Raw genomic sequence first — 15548 nt, forward strand, 5'->3', positions numbered from 1 at the left:
TGTGACCCATATCTGACATTCGTATGAATAGTTTCCCATTTTACCCAGTTTTCCCATTTTTCCCCATTTTCCCCCAAAGTGTTTTTTCCAGTGTTGATGGAAGTATTCATACCTCTTGAACTTTTCCATATTTTGTCACATTACAACCACACATAAATATTTCATTGGAATTAAATGTGAAAGACCAACCCAAAGTGGTATACATTTCTGAAAACTATGCATGATTTGAAACATTTTTTACAAACAAAAAACTAAAAAGTTTGCTGTGCAAAAGTAGTCAATACTTTGTGGAACCACCTTTTTGCTTCAATTAATTGGGTAGGGTAATTAGGGTATGTCTTCAACACCTTCGCACATTTGGTGACTGAAATTTTTGCCCATTCTTCTTTGCAAAAACATCCGCGACTGCTCTGATCTTCCCACTTTTAAATCTCTCCTCAAAACTCACCTTTTCAGATCTGCTTTCAATGCATGATGCAACATTTCTATGTGCCTCTCCTTTTTCCTCTCCTCTCCTTTTCTTCTTCTGTTTTTACCTTATTAAATTTTAATTTTCTATCTATTATGCATTGATTGTTTTGCTCTATTGATTTCTACTGTATAGTATTGTTGATGTTGATGATGATGATGATGATGATGATGAATATTTTAATATGTATTTTTATTTTGTGTTTTTTAATGCAATATAAAGCGTCTTTGAGTTTCCTGAAAAGTGCTATAAAAATAAAATGTATTATTATTGAAACAGCTGAAGCACAGTCAGATTAGATAGAGAGCCTTTGTGAACAGCTGTTTTCAGATCTTGCCACAAGTTGTCGATTGGGTTTAGTTCTGGACTTTGACTGGGCCATTTTAACACATAAACTTCTTCATAACCTTATTCCTGACCTGTCTGGTGTGTTCATTGGACTTCATGATATTGTTTACTCCCCAATATTCTCTTAACCAACCTCTGAGGCCGTCACAGGGCAGCTGTATTTGTACTGAGATTAGATTACACATAAATGGCAATTGGTTGCATTCAGAGAAAATACTGAATACTGAAGACTGAATACTTTTGCACACTGTGCTTTTAAGATTTTTATTTGTAAAAAATGTTTTGAATTTGTGTTGGTCTCTACATTAAATTCTTTTGAAATTTATTCGTGTTTGTGGTTGTAATGTGACAAAATCTGGAAAAATTCAAGGGGTATGATTACTTTGTCCATGTGTCTTTGCTATCTTAATGTCAGGAAAAGTATGCCTGGCGCAGCTCAAAAAAACAAAAAAGGCTATCTAAGTACTAATTATCTGAAAAAGATATATTTTTACCTGCTGTTTGAATGTAGCCTCAGTAATTAAATTCTCTCGAGTGTTTGGAACCTACCTTCTACTATAAGCCAAGCACTACAAGACTTGATACCAGCCAAAGCAGCATATATGCCAGCGTCCACAGGCATACAGTCAATGATTTTCAGCCGGTGGATCAGTTTATCTTCAGAAACGGTAATCTCATATTTATCACTGTTGGAAAGTGGAGAATTTTTTAGTGTCCAAACGATCTGGTTCATGGGCAGAGAGGTCACACACTCGAAGACCGCATCCTGTCTTTCTTCAGCCTTCACTTCCTGAATCTTCACAACAAACTCCACAGGGGGAACTGGGTAAAACAGGCAGAGACACACAATAAGCACTTTTGCTATTCCAAATGCACTCAAGTGTGCTGTACAGAAATGCTCTTAATAGCCACTGTTTTAATAACTGGAAACGGTACCACTTTAAAATAAGACTACCTTTATAAAGGGGTTATGAATGATTTATAAAGGAGATTTATGGTTATTAATTAGGCTGCAAATACTTTAAAACTCATTAAAAAGCAGTTAATAAATAAATAACAACATAGATAGAAATGACAACAGTGAGTTAAAAAATGACAAAGTAGAGATTCCACACTCATTTCTACTGTCAAACCTCAGATCTCTCTAGAAACTGATATTACTTTGTGTTTTCCATCTATCAGCATATGTCTTGTCATATTAATATATCTGTAAGTATGTTTAACTATTTACTATAAATTAAATGACTAAGCAAACAATGGATCACTGCTGCCTTTTCAATTCATTTGTTGTAATTGCTTATCAATGGTTTTAAGGCATTTAAAACCTAATCAACAATACTTAATAACCTAATTTATAAACCCTTTATAAGGGTAGAAACCACTTCACTCAGATAGAAAGTGAGATGCCAAATGTGCTTAAAACTGCAGCACCTGGAAAAAAATATATATATTTTTTTTACTTTTTTTAAATATAAAAAATCTTTTATAATTGTTTTTGTAATTTTTTTTTTTATGATGTTTTGAAGAACTGACTTAAGTACCTCCGTAAAAATGACCCTAGTGTGTCGGCACGGCGTTAAAAACCTATTAAATCAAAACATTATAAGGGTAGTCTTGTTTTAAAGTGGTACCCTGGAAACATACTCTTGAAATCCGTTGAGAAGATATTGACTCCCTCAACATCCACTTGATAGATGCCGGCATCGTCAGGACTGAGATTTTTCACTGTGAACATATACCTTTTGCCAACTTGTTTAAGGCAATGCTTCATTTCACTTTCTGCTTCTTTGGTGTATGGAATCATAACACCATCCTAAACAGATGGAACAGAATGGAAATTATTACATAATCAAGATGCGTTTTATTAATAGCACAAAATTTATTTTAGACCAGTAAGTAGCAGCTCTTACTTTGTACAGGAAAATGCGGCTGTTGGGGTCTTTGAGTTCCATGTCCAGTTCAAATGAAGCTGCATCTTCTGATTTCACCTCGATGGGTTTCAGGTTGGTAATTTGCTTAACAAACTAATAAAGTACAAAGTATCATAAATAAAAATGAAATGTGTATATAACTGTATATTTAACTATATTTTAAGTTTATTTTTTAAGAATTTGTTGAAGTAAATAGCCACAGCCTACCTGTGCCTGCTCTTCCTCTCTCTCTTTCTTCATTTCAATCAGTTTTTTCAACATGCCACGGAAATTAGTGATGCCGTGCTCAATGCATATCTGCTCATAGTCTTTCTTATCGGCTGACAATAACAGATCCCACACGGCGTCATCGATATCACCCTCTCTTTTTTCCTCTTTTTTTCCAGCACTACATATAGAACAAGCAGAGCAAACTTTACATCAGAGCTGGCAGAAACAAACTCACCAATTTTTAAAAAGGTTTGTTATTGTTGATGCTTTAAATATATATAAAAAAGATGATTAAATTAAGCGTCCTACCCGCGCCTAAGCTTCTTTCGGAACTCTGTTGGGTCCTCCCCTGTTCCTAAAGAGAAAAAAAATATATATATATATATATATATATATATATATATATATATATATATATATATATATATATATATATATATATAAAATAAAGAATATTTCCATCGGTAACCATTTATAATATTAATTTATACGACATTTATCTAACTTGTATTGTCACTTGAACTTTTTTAAATATTTTTTTTTCTAAATTACTCATAAGAAAAAATCACAATAATAAAAGAAAGTTCCAAGGAAATGTCCAAGAAAATGTTTAATTTCTACAAGAAAATAGTTTCTAATTTCTAGAGGAAAATATTTTAATTTCTATCAGAAAATAGTTTTTGATTTCTATCAGAAAAAAGTTTCTAATTTCTAGAAGAAAATAGTTTTTAATTTCTACAAGAAAATAGTTTTTAATTTCTATCAGAAGTTTCTAATTTCTACAAGAAAATATTTTTTTATTTTTTAGAAGAAAAGAGTTTCTAATTTCTACAAGAAAATAGTTTCTAATTTCTACAAGAAAATATATTTTATTTTTTTAGAAGAAAAGAGTTTCTAATTTCTAGAAGAAAAGAGTTTCTAATTTCTATAAGACAATAGTTTTTAATTTCTACAGGAAAATAGATTTTAATTTATATCAGAAAATAGTTTTTGATTTCTATCAGAAAAGAGTTTTTGATTTCTACAAGAAAATAGTTTTTTATTTCTAGAAGAAAAGATTTTCTAATTTCTAGAAGAAATAGTTTCTAGTTTCTAGAAGCAAATAGATTTTAATTTCTATTAGAAAATAGTTTCTCATTTCTAGAAGAAAATTGTTTCTAATTTCTAGAAGAAAATAGTTTCTAATTTTTTAGAAGAAAATATTTTCTAATTTCTAAAAGAAAATAGTTATTAGGTCTGAAATGATTTAATTAAGGTGGGATATCCAGCAAACCTTCTGCCTTTTTCATTTCTTTGCTCTTTTTGAATCCAACTGCAAAAGAATACAGATATTAAATATGAGTGCCGTGTACTTCACTTAAAATGTCAGAGTTCTAAAACGAAAAGTGACCTGAAATCTAAGATTGTACCTTCAATGATATTCAGGACAACAGTGCAGACAGCCTTTCCGTACTCATTAAAAGCATAGCATTTGTATGTGTCAGCTTCATCACTGGTCACTTTGGGTATCTGTAAAAGTATAAATAAATACAGCAATTTATGCCCATTCTGTTTTTTTTTACCAATACTATATCTACAAAACTAATTCAAACAATTCACTTACCTCTAAAGTGTGTTCATTACTTGTAGGGTCATATTTGTTCTGGAACTTTTCTGGATCATTCATTTCTCCATTGGCCCTTTTCCATGTTACAGTGGGCTGAGGGTCTCCAATCACAATGGCTTTAAAGATGGCTAGTTTACCTTAAGTGCAGAAGGTTAGATGATATATTAGATGATTAATGTGTTTTGCACAGATATTATATTATCACGTCCATCAAGGGTGGTTGTAAATGAATTTATCCATCAATCAGTCTTATTTATTGATGGCCACACATTATGTGCTGGGTATAGATGGATGACGTCCCACCCACTAGCTAAGACTCGCTCTATTATAAAATGATTGATGCCACCAGTACTAGATGGTTGGTAGCTGTTGTATGAGGGCAGCCGGCGGCACCTTTTTGAGCTGCTGCTAAAGCAATATGACTGTACAGTTAAACACACTTGGAGGAGAACCCTATGTGCTAATTAGTCAGCTAGCAGATGCCCACCAGTTTTTCTGTCTTGGACACTCGGCCACAGATGGTTTTGGCCTCCTCGGGGAACAGATTTGTGAATCATTCAATGATAGAGCAAAATAAAGCATTCAGCATCAGTGGATACTAGTTTCCTACCTGTATACACACTGCCTGTTTTTTCTGCTGAAAGATATGAGCTTAAAAGGTTAGCAAGCTGAGCTAACTTAGATAAACTTTGCTTACCTGTGTGCAAGTTGGCTAGCTACATATGACTAAAGTAGTACACTAAGGTAGCTAAATTTTATGACATTTTAAAACAACACTGGTGAGGCAGCTAGCTTGCTAGCTAGCTAAATGTGTGACTAGAATATAAATATAACTATTTTTACGTTGCAGAAATGTAGTGTAGCTATGTATTACCGTATTTTTCACACTATAAGGTGCACTGGATGATAAACATCTATTCTCTAGTCTAGTCATACATAATGTGCACTAGATTATAAGTTGCATTATGGGACACTAGTAATAAACTGGGGTTTCTCCATGTTTTCCTTCAAATTTAGCAGACCTGTAAAGCTAAGATAGGTAAACAAAGCTTTAAGCTAAAAAAAAAAAATACAAACCGAGCGCAGGATATTATTTGTACTAATGTTTATTTGGTTGAGTATTTTTTTTTTGCTTTTGTTTATTAAGGCTAGGTGCAGCAGATTTATTATTATTATTTTTTTACTTTTAGCGCTATCCACAGTTAGCAGCTAATGCTGCCCGCCAGCATTATACTATGGAGCCCTGAGTGTTTTAGTAAGCCAGGGCAATATTAGCTAGTGGTTCATCCCACGTAGCTTATTTTAATTCAGTAAACACGCAGACTACAGTCTGATATACTCGCCTCTGAACAGCAGAAGAGCTAGCGTTTAGCATGGTTAGCGGCTAATGCTAATCCAACTACAGCAGTGCTAGCTAGGGTTAGCAGCAGGCTACAGGCTGATAATATCTCTGAATGGCGAAAGAGCTAGCACTTAGCATGGTTAGCGGCTAATGTTAATACTGCTCCAGTCTCTGTGCTGGAGAAACTTCACTGAAACTCCTGTATAACGCTGTACTGATCCTTAATACCTGTCTGGTAACATTCATACATATAACTCAATGGATTATAAGGCGCACTGAAGATTTAAAGGATTTTATAGAGTGAAAAATACAGTCCTTTTCCTTTTTAGTGTAGTTACTATCTCTGTATATATCCTTATATCCTTTTATGTTATTTGACACCTTTTAAATACTTTATCTGGTTTAGATGTAGCTTTTAATGTTATATATTTTACATTGTATCTTTTTGTTTTGTGATTTGCCAGCATAGCATTTTGCCATGACTCTTCTGGCTCTGGTATGAGGTTTCGCTGACTACTGTTTGAGTCAACACCTGCGTAGATGGTTTGTGTTGAATTGAAGCCTCAGCAGCATGGCACTTTATGGCTGCAGGAATGAGCTACAACTGGCTTTCATCTGACAGAGGAGTGTATGATCACCAGGGACCAGGGAGGTGCTGCTGTACTACAGGGACTCCAGCAGCTCCAGTGTCTCCACAGCTGGCAACGAAATCAGAACCGGAAGAAAGCTGAAAGCATGTAAAGCAGTCAGGTTGGCTGAGCTGTTGCGACATGGTGAGCTGGTGGGAACGGTGGCAGGAGGGCGACCAGGAATTGAAAGCTTTCCAATGACTCTCTACAGCAAGACCCAAGGGAAAGAAAAGCATCAGCTAGTCCAAGACGAGGTCCATGCTGGGGTAGCATGCCACTGCTGCAGGTCAGTTTGCATTCGGCAACAGGGAGCATGGACACGATTGGGACCAGACACTGGATCAAAAGATCTCCTCCCTTGTTCCCCAATGGTGGAACAAGCTACCTTCCCCTACCAGAGCAGGGTGTGCCTTGCTGCTTTCAAGGATGCAAGGATGGATTATGTATAGTTTGGGCCCCTGGGCAAAGAGTTGAGTATATTAAAAATGCTGTGTTAATTATATTAAATCAAGTTTCATTTTTGTTGAGACCCCTTCACACTGCCTTAAAACATGTCAAGTCATATCAAACTCTAATTGAATAGTAATTGGATAACAAGCTAAATAAAAAGTTTTCCAATAAATATAATAAAAATTTCAGGGTTACACGCATATGCCGTCAAAGCTACTACTACTAAAAAAAATAAATAAGCGCTTGCTGTTTCATCTGTCACCAAACCAAAATTGTGCTACTCAGTAAAATTAGCTTGCAGTTATGTTGTATAAAAAAGGCACTTTTCCTTCCATGCCTTCCTTCCCCTTATTAAAGGGAAAACATGAAACTAGTCAATGGCTTGTTGTATTCGCATAATTGAAATCACATCCATGGCTAAATTCACTCAATTTAATCAGTGTCAAAGATAGCATTCATTAGGTAAATTGCTTGTCTTACATTTAAATCATTACTAAATTAATTTATGTCTCTGCGCTTAAGAGAAATTGAACATAATAATTTTGTAACAAACAAAAAAAAAAACAGAAAAATTAAAGTAAGGGCCTGAATCGCATATTTGCAACAAAACATGTATCTTGCCTGGCAATTTGTAGGTCCCTAGAAAGTCTAGGAGCCATGGTAAACGACTTCTATGAAGTCAAGGGACCCATAGTAGGGGCCCTTGTAATCAAGGGTCCTCTAATGGTATGCCTTTCGCTTGTCTAGGGATTCCTGGTAGGGGCTCTTATAACCAGGGTCCCCTAAAAATATGTCCCCCTCTTTCCTAGGACCCGTAATAGCCAGAAGTCAAAGTCAGAGCAGTGCCACAACGCCTCATCCATTTTCATAAGGGGCCCAAAAGCATGGCTAGGGCCCCCAAAAGCATGGCTAGGGCCCCCAAGAGACCCTGAGGTAAAAGTCCCCCATAAAAATATATTGTATTTTAAATGTTAATAGGTATCGCAAAATGTTTTGGGCCAGGGCACCTCAGGTCCCCTGACCTCAAGGGCCCCTGGTGCTGGCCCCAATGGCCAGTAATGGTCAGTAATCCAACCATGCTTTCAAGAACCTTCTAAAGACCAAGATCTTCAAAGAGCACTTACTTTCCCAACACCTCTAACAAACTAACTACTAACTAACCTCATTCCCTGCTCCCCCTCCTTTCCTCCTTTATCCCTTTTTTACCCTTTTGGCCTCGTTCAGGCCCTGCTAAATGTTTTAATGTCCTCATCATGTGCAAGTCGCTTTGGATAAAAATATCTGCTAAATACAGCGTAATGTAATGTAATCTCCTGGGCCGAGCTTTGGAAGGCTGAACTTTTGCAAGTCTCAAAGCATTTTACTGCTAGTCGTACTGTGTATGTCTATGTACAGTATGTGACAAATAAAACTTTGAACCTGGTAAATAATTTACATAGAATGTAGATTTATAATTAGAATAGCACTACTGAGATACCTTCATGACTAAAATTACACTGCTGAGCTAGCTCATAAGCTAAATGTGTGACTAGAACAGCACTGCTAAAGTAAATTCATGAATACAATAGCACTGATTATGTTTTGTTGGTATATCTGCAGGAATATTAAATGTCAAGTTTTCAGTAAATATTTTAACATTATAGTTTTAAAGAAAATAAAATTTAAATGAAACCTGCAAAAACACATATTCGGTTTCAGTTTCAGCCAAATACATTTATTTTTGTGCAATTCTGGATATAGCAGAAATCTGATGTTTACTGACAAGTTTTTTCCTACAGCATTTCTTACCTTCTTGAATGGTTAAAGCGATGGGTTTACGGGTGAAGTCAGGAGTAGTTTTCCCCTCAGGCAGCTCCTCAATATACTGTGTGATCATAACCCCAGGCACCTTCGACCTCCTTTTGATACCTAACAATATCCACATCAGCACTGTTACCTTGAAGCAGATGCCAGTCTGCAGTTACTGCCAAAATCACAAGAACATCAATATCAAATGGAAAAAATGTAGACCTTGTGCAATGGTCTTAGTATGAGCTAAGGTAAAATGGAGCGAGAAATAAAATAGGCCCAAACATACACTTTAAACATTTAAAGGCAAATTTCAATGTTTTTTTTTATTTTATTTTAATATGTTTTCTTAAAACTTTTTGAAGAAAAGGAGATTATAACAATGTACAAATTAAAATATGTTACAGGATATATTAATATACAGAAACGAAGGGTGGGGGATGAGCATTTTGTCATTTGTAATTAGGGAGGTCAGAGGAATGTGTAACACAACAAAATGTACTGTACAACAAAAACCAAATGACAGCAACCTGAATATTTATGTGATAATCTTACTACTACTGAATATATGCTTAAAAATCCATTCTAATTGCAGGTACTGAGTAATCATGGAGCAGTATTTTTTAAGCTCTGATAATATCTTATATCTGATCAGTTGCAAACCTTGAAACTGTTCTGTTCTTGCGTGAATAATTTGAGTGTGTTTTTGCATGAGTGGTCTTCCTTTCCTAACACATGGCCCATAGCCTATAGGCTGTACTGTTCCAGACAGAAAGCTTTCGCTTATGCAGGAGTCAAAACTCTTAATGTGCCTCTTTCAGACTATATCCTTTAAAATTATCTTAATATATGCAGTATATAAATATATGTCACACATACATATATATGTGGTGCTAGTTGTTCAGGTTGCTGTCACTCAGTCTCCTTACCTTTTTTCTTCGGAGGCTGACCCTCTGCTCCTGGTACAGACATAACACAGGGGATGGGAAAACAAAGTAGGAGAACAAGAAAATGTTAATCCTGGCAAAAGCATGGCTGAGGCCCCATTACTTTGACAGGATCCAAGACATAGACAGAAATGGCGTGGTTAACACTAGAGGTGGAAAAATTATAATACAAGTAATTGATTATTGATTGGTGAAAAAAAAATTGGAGCTACTTTGAATTGTATGTAAAGTACCAACATTTTCAGTAATTAAGGTTTTACAACACTGATTGTTTCACAAACTAAAGCCCTATTCAACTTTACGTAGGGAGGTGGGGTAATGTATTTTTACCATGGCATGATTTGTGGTCCATTTATTTGTTAATTGATGTCTATTAACACATGAATAAAATTAATTTGACCAGACAAAAAATAATATGTTTTCTAATAGTTGTGTTGTGGCTTCTTCGTCATTTCTATACAACTTTTTCATTTTTTTGTAAGATTATATTATTTGTTGAGCAAATCTAAATGCAACAGGACTAAAACACTTTTAGTAAATTAAATTATTTAAAACAATAAAATTAAGTTGAGATTAATAATCTAGTAGATATAATAATATAATAAAATAATAATAAAGTAGATATTTATACCAGATTAAGAGGATTTGAAATATTATATTATAACTAAGATATTTTATGAAAAACTTTAAAAAGCTCTTTAAACACATTTGAGTTGCTCTGTTTGCATGAACACATTTCTCTCTCTCTTATATTCCTCTTTTTTCTAATTTAAAAATTAGAAGCTACATGTTCGTAACTCAAATGAAGGCTGCAGTAAGCTATGAGCTATGCAACACAATTACTTGCCTTGGAGTAGTGCTTTAGATTGTATAACACCTGAGGTTTACCACAGACTTGAACAAGCCAAGCTTTTTAAGACTTGTACAGTGAGACTATATGCCTCCTCACACTCCTCTTATACTTTATAAAAACTTTTCACAAGATTTGACTGAATATTTACCCACATTTCTATTTGAACAGGGTTAGTTTTAGCCTTTTTTTTTTTTTACAGCTTGTTTTACAGAAGTCGCTGAGAATATCTGGTAATAATTACTTTACCCCACCTCCCAGCCAAACCTGATCCCACTCAAATAGGGCTTTTGACTTGAATGTTGAACGTTAGTTTACATAAGCTAAGTTAGCTATGTTATAAATCTGGCTAAGATTGTCTAGAATTGCTTCCTTTAATTTTGCTCATTAAAAGTAAAACACATTTATGGAGCTCTGAGTGGTCCAGCGGTCTAAAGGGCTGCCACTATAATCAGGAGATCCCTGGTTTGAATCCCAGTCATGCAGCTTGCCATCAGCTGCCAGAGCCCTGGGAGAGCACAATTGGTCTTGCTCTCTCTAGATGGGTGGCTAGAAGTCGATCAGCACAAGGCGTCTGTGAGCTGATGTATCAGAACCGAGTCGCTGCGCTTTCCTCCAAACGTGCTGTGATGCTACTTGGCAATGCTGCATTGAGAAGAGGTGGGGGCTGACTTCACATGTATCGGAGGAGGCATGTGCTAGCCTACCTTCCTAGCTAAATTGAGAGAATAAATGATAAAAAGGGGGAAATGTATTCAAGCTATATTTCACTCTTCACACTATTTTCCACCTCAGGTCAACACACGACAGACAGTGAGAGGGATCTTGGGTTTTGCCAACAAAACTCTGCACTGTTCAATCCTGTTTAGGGTTGAATGTCAATGGAGTTTTGCGAAAGGCACTGGGAAATGGATGGGGGTCACACAGAAATGAATCTTGGGTAGGTGATGTTACACAGGGTAAATTAGCAAGGAATGAGGAATGTGTTAGAAACTGGACAGGAAAGGTTTTGGTTATGCTCTCATCTGTTTAAATTACACTGATCATCTGTAACATTTAAAACCACCCTAGTGAAAAAAAGTAGATTAAAGTATACTAAGCATTATTTTGCTATTGTGCACTAAAGTGTTCTTGTAGCCACATTATTAATCAGTATATTTAGAGAGTGCTAAAATGGAACAACTTTTTTTGTACTTTAATTGTATAAAAGTAGTACATAAGTCGTACTTAAATTGTGCTAAGTGTACTAAACTGTACTAAAATATATCTATTTTAAATATACCTAAGTAACATTTAAACATACTACTTCATGTATGTAACCCCATATTTTAAATATGTTTACAGTCAAATTATAATACATTTAATGAGTATTACAACTGTATCACTATTATACACCAGCTATATTAGAAATGTACTATTAGAAAATAATTGATGTTAAGTATATTTACAATAGAGTACAAATATGCTTCTTGTTCCATTCTTTTGTAAGCATCACACTTCTAGTATACTTCGTTGGGTATAAAATATATATTTTAATATACTGTACTATAATTTTTAGTGTGTTACAAATGTACTTTTTTCATATACTTTTATAAATGCAGTAATTTAATGTACTTTCTAAAAAGTTACCTGATATATTGTACTTTAAGTGAACTTCTGTAAAAGTTGTTTTTAACACACTTTGCTAAAAATCTACAAAAGTATATTTGGAAATAAGTATTTTAGAAGTATATTGAATTACATTAAACTAAAAGTGTACTTCATAGTAGTCTATTTGTTTAAATACACTATATTGTACTTTTTTAAAAGTATAATAAATGCTTATTTTGAAACATTTGATTAAAGCATCATATTATTGTACTTCTAATATATTTTAAGTAAGTACATAAATTCTGGGCATTGGTGTGAATTAAAGTGAAGAACACTGATTTACATCTGATTCAGTGGCACCTGTGTAGTGGTGGAAATGTTAGGCAGCAAGTGAACAGTCGGTTCTTGATGTTGACTGTTGGACGCAGGTAAAGTCAGTAAGCATAAGAATCTGAGACATTTTGAAACACACTAAATCAATGTTACACAGGTGGTCTTAATGTTCTGGTTGATTTGTATGTGAATTGTGTTTCTCAGCTATTAGAAAAACAAAGTTAAAAGTGCCTGTATTGTTGAATAATGTCAGCCGGCCAAAAGGTCAGCTAATGAAGTGTAAAATCTGCACACACTCCATTTTCCCTCTTTTTCTTCTCATCATGTTGGAAAAGCCTCTTGATAAGCCACGACAAACAGCGTTTATTTGCATGGTGTCTTTTATAAGCACTGATCTGTGAAATGACTTGTCCAATTTGCCTTTAATCTGCTCATGATTTCATTTAGCAACATTCTTATTGACCTTGACATCTTTACAAACTGAACAATATCTGACAATTTCTAACATATATTTGGAAATAATTAGATTTTAATTTGACTTATGTTATTATGAGCTGTCATTAGTTGGAGCTAATCATTATCCTTGTTTATCAAATCTTTCAATTAATTTAGCCATTTTCCCTTTCAATGTCCATCAGTTTAAAGCATTCATATAGTGAACATATTGGCTGTGAGAACTTATATTTCACGTATTTTCCTAAAAAAAATAATTTTTGGCATTCCTTAGCAGAACCTATTTCAGTTATTTGAGTAATCTTTTAATGGGTGGTTCCAGTAAATTACTACAATAATAATAATGATAAAAACAACAATACAAATAATATTATTATTTTTAGCAGAAACATAGTCCACTTTAAATTTGGAAAAGCCTCTACACAGTGTATTAGTACTACAAAATTTCAAGGTTTCCTAAAACTATGTCCAAGCTACCTTACATTTTAGGATCATATCTATAAAAGTAAGATTAATCAATAAATGTCTTATATGCATCAATTTAGCTCAATTTAATTGATCAGACTTATTAAGCTTAAAACTAAGAAATTAAGGTATTAATTTAAAATTATACTTGTGTTCCAGTTCACATCCTTTTTGTTTGAAATTGTCATAAAGAATCTGAATTATGTTTTATATTAACTTTAGAGTTAACATTATTTAACTTTTTTTTTTTATTGTAGGTTATACATATTTTTCCATTATAGGTGCCTAATGTGCCTAATTGGAGAAAAAAATGCAATACAATGCCTTTGCATTGTAATAGATGGAAAGCCACCATGGGGTTGGCGTGTGCCGTCTCTTTTTTAAATAAAAAGTAAAGTAAAGAAAAAATGTAAAAAAAGTAACTTAAAGTAAAGTAACTTAATAAATAAATGAAAGATAAAATAATAAAACAGTAAATGAATGTAAAATGGAACAAATTAATAAAAAAAAAAGAAAGAAAAACAAAACAAAAAAATACAAAATAAAATAAAAAAGGCGAATAACAACCAAATAAAGTCTAGGATGTTCTATAGTGTAATTTTTAGCATTTGTAGAGTATGTGTTGTTATGGAAACTGCAGGTTTCTCCTTACCACCCTGCCCTACGGCCGTCTGATCTGTAACCTTCGACTTCTTCCACATCTTGAAGTTTCTCTCTTCCTCAAGATTTCAGAACTACCTCTGAAAAAAAAAAAAAAACATGGAAACAAAATATAATTTTAATTTTAGTTTTTGTTTGGCCGTGTTGTAAAGTGTTGGTTGTTATCAAGTACATCACAAAACAAAAAAGAATCAGAAGATTTTTTTTTTTTTTTAAGTTTTCACAATGATATTAGAAACACATTACCCATATTATATTTGTATAAAAAGAAAAAAAGGGATATGCTGATTGCTGATGCTTTACGATGTTAATCCAGGTGGATTATAATTTCTATATTTGAAAAGTGTTAAATAGGTGTTAAATCAATAAAATCGGCATTTAAAATGTACATATACATATGATTTATGTATAGTGTAACAAGAGGACATGATGACATGTGACAATGCAATTAAGTTATGGCTAATGAAAAAAATTTATGCCTGAATGATGAATATGATAGTGTAGCATTGTGTTCTGAAACTGGAGACACTTCAGACCTCCCAGCATCTCCAGTCATCTTATCTCCCCACTGATGTTGCTTAGTTTAGAGAAAGTTATGAGGAGCTTAGACTCTTCGCGTGTCTCCCTTTATACCACACAAGAGGTCACTCCTGAGCAAGTCCTTATTTAATAGCATTAATGGAGCTAAAAAGCAAATAAAAGCTGTTATTAAATATAAATAATGTATGGTTATATTCTTTTACACATGGTCTGTACACTGCCTGGCCTAAAAATGTCACCACCTGAAATTAACTGAGCAAATACTGTAGGTAGGAGCCTCCAATTTACTTAACCCTAATTGATGCAGGGAGTAGCTTCTCATTTGTTAATCGACTAGGTAAAAAAAAAATCCTGTAGTCGTGGAAAAGATGTTAATCTGTTTTAGAAGGGTCAAAATTATTGGCTTGCACTCTTGAGCAATGGAAGAAGGTCATGTGATATCATGCCTAGTGCCTACTGTGAATCTTTGGGATGTGATGAAGAAGACTTTGCTTAGTGCTAAAAAAACTCCCATCATTAATACAAGATCTTGGGTAAAATTAATGCAACTCTGAACAGAAATAAATCGTGTGACATTGCAGAAGCTTGTGGAAACAATGCCACAGTGAATGTGTGCTGCAATCAAAGCTAAATACGGTCCAAAAAATTATTTGTGACCTTTTTTTTTTGGCCAGACAGTGTATTTTATTCTGTATCAAGCAGGTTTAGAGCAATATGGCAGATGCTAGCAGTCAGGCTGCTCACTTCTGATTGGCTCTCTAGCTAATTAACTCATTTGTTGATCTCACATCTGAACATACATAAGCCAGTGTGCTAGAAAGTCCTGTAACTGCAGGTTTAAAGAGTTCATGCATCTGACAGCAGTGCTGAAATAATTTATGATGTTCTGTGTTGAGAAATCGAGTGCAGTTGGCTGCATAAAAACATTAATCATTTA

The 15548-nt window shown here is 34.1% G+C and overlaps 1 protein-coding gene across 4 annotated transcripts in view; it reads right to left on the minus strand.

Moving 5' to 3' along the window:
• The window catches only part of igfn1.1 (immunoglobulin like and fibronectin type III domain containing 1, tandem duplicate 1), a 55408-nt gene that overhangs the window by 22895 nt on the left and 16965 nt on the right, over positions 1-15548 (minus strand). For 3 of the 4 annotated variants that reach the window (XM_049479166.1, XM_022675664.2, XM_022675666.2), the window contains exons 2-12: positions 14064-14151; positions 9703-9732; positions 8774-8893; positions 4562-4701; positions 4368-4467; positions 4232-4270; positions 3268-3313; positions 2956-3136; positions 2728-2841; positions 2462-2630; positions 1367-1639 (exon numbers count right to left, since the gene is read on the minus strand). In XM_049479166.1, coding sequence (XP_049335123.1) covers positions 1367-1639; positions 2462-2630; positions 2728-2841; positions 2956-3136; positions 3268-3313; positions 4232-4270; positions 4368-4467; positions 4562-4701; positions 8774-8893; positions 9703-9732; positions 14064-14112 — 1261 coding nt within the window. In that variant the 5' untranslated portion in view covers positions 14113-14151. The remainder of the gene's footprint in view (positions 1-1366; positions 1640-2461; positions 2631-2727; positions 2842-2955; positions 3137-3267; positions 3314-4231; positions 4271-4367; positions 4468-4561; positions 4702-8773; positions 8894-9702; positions 9733-14063; positions 14152-15548) is intronic. The other variant, XM_049479167.1, reaches the window with a different exon arrangement.

The sequence above is a fragment of the Astyanax mexicanus genome, chromosome 5, assembly GCF_023375975.1.
Source record: "Astyanax mexicanus isolate ESR-SI-001 chromosome 5, AstMex3_surface, whole genome shotgun sequence".
Taxonomy (NCBI): domain Eukaryota; kingdom Metazoa; phylum Chordata; class Actinopteri; order Characiformes; family Acestrorhamphidae; genus Astyanax; species Astyanax mexicanus.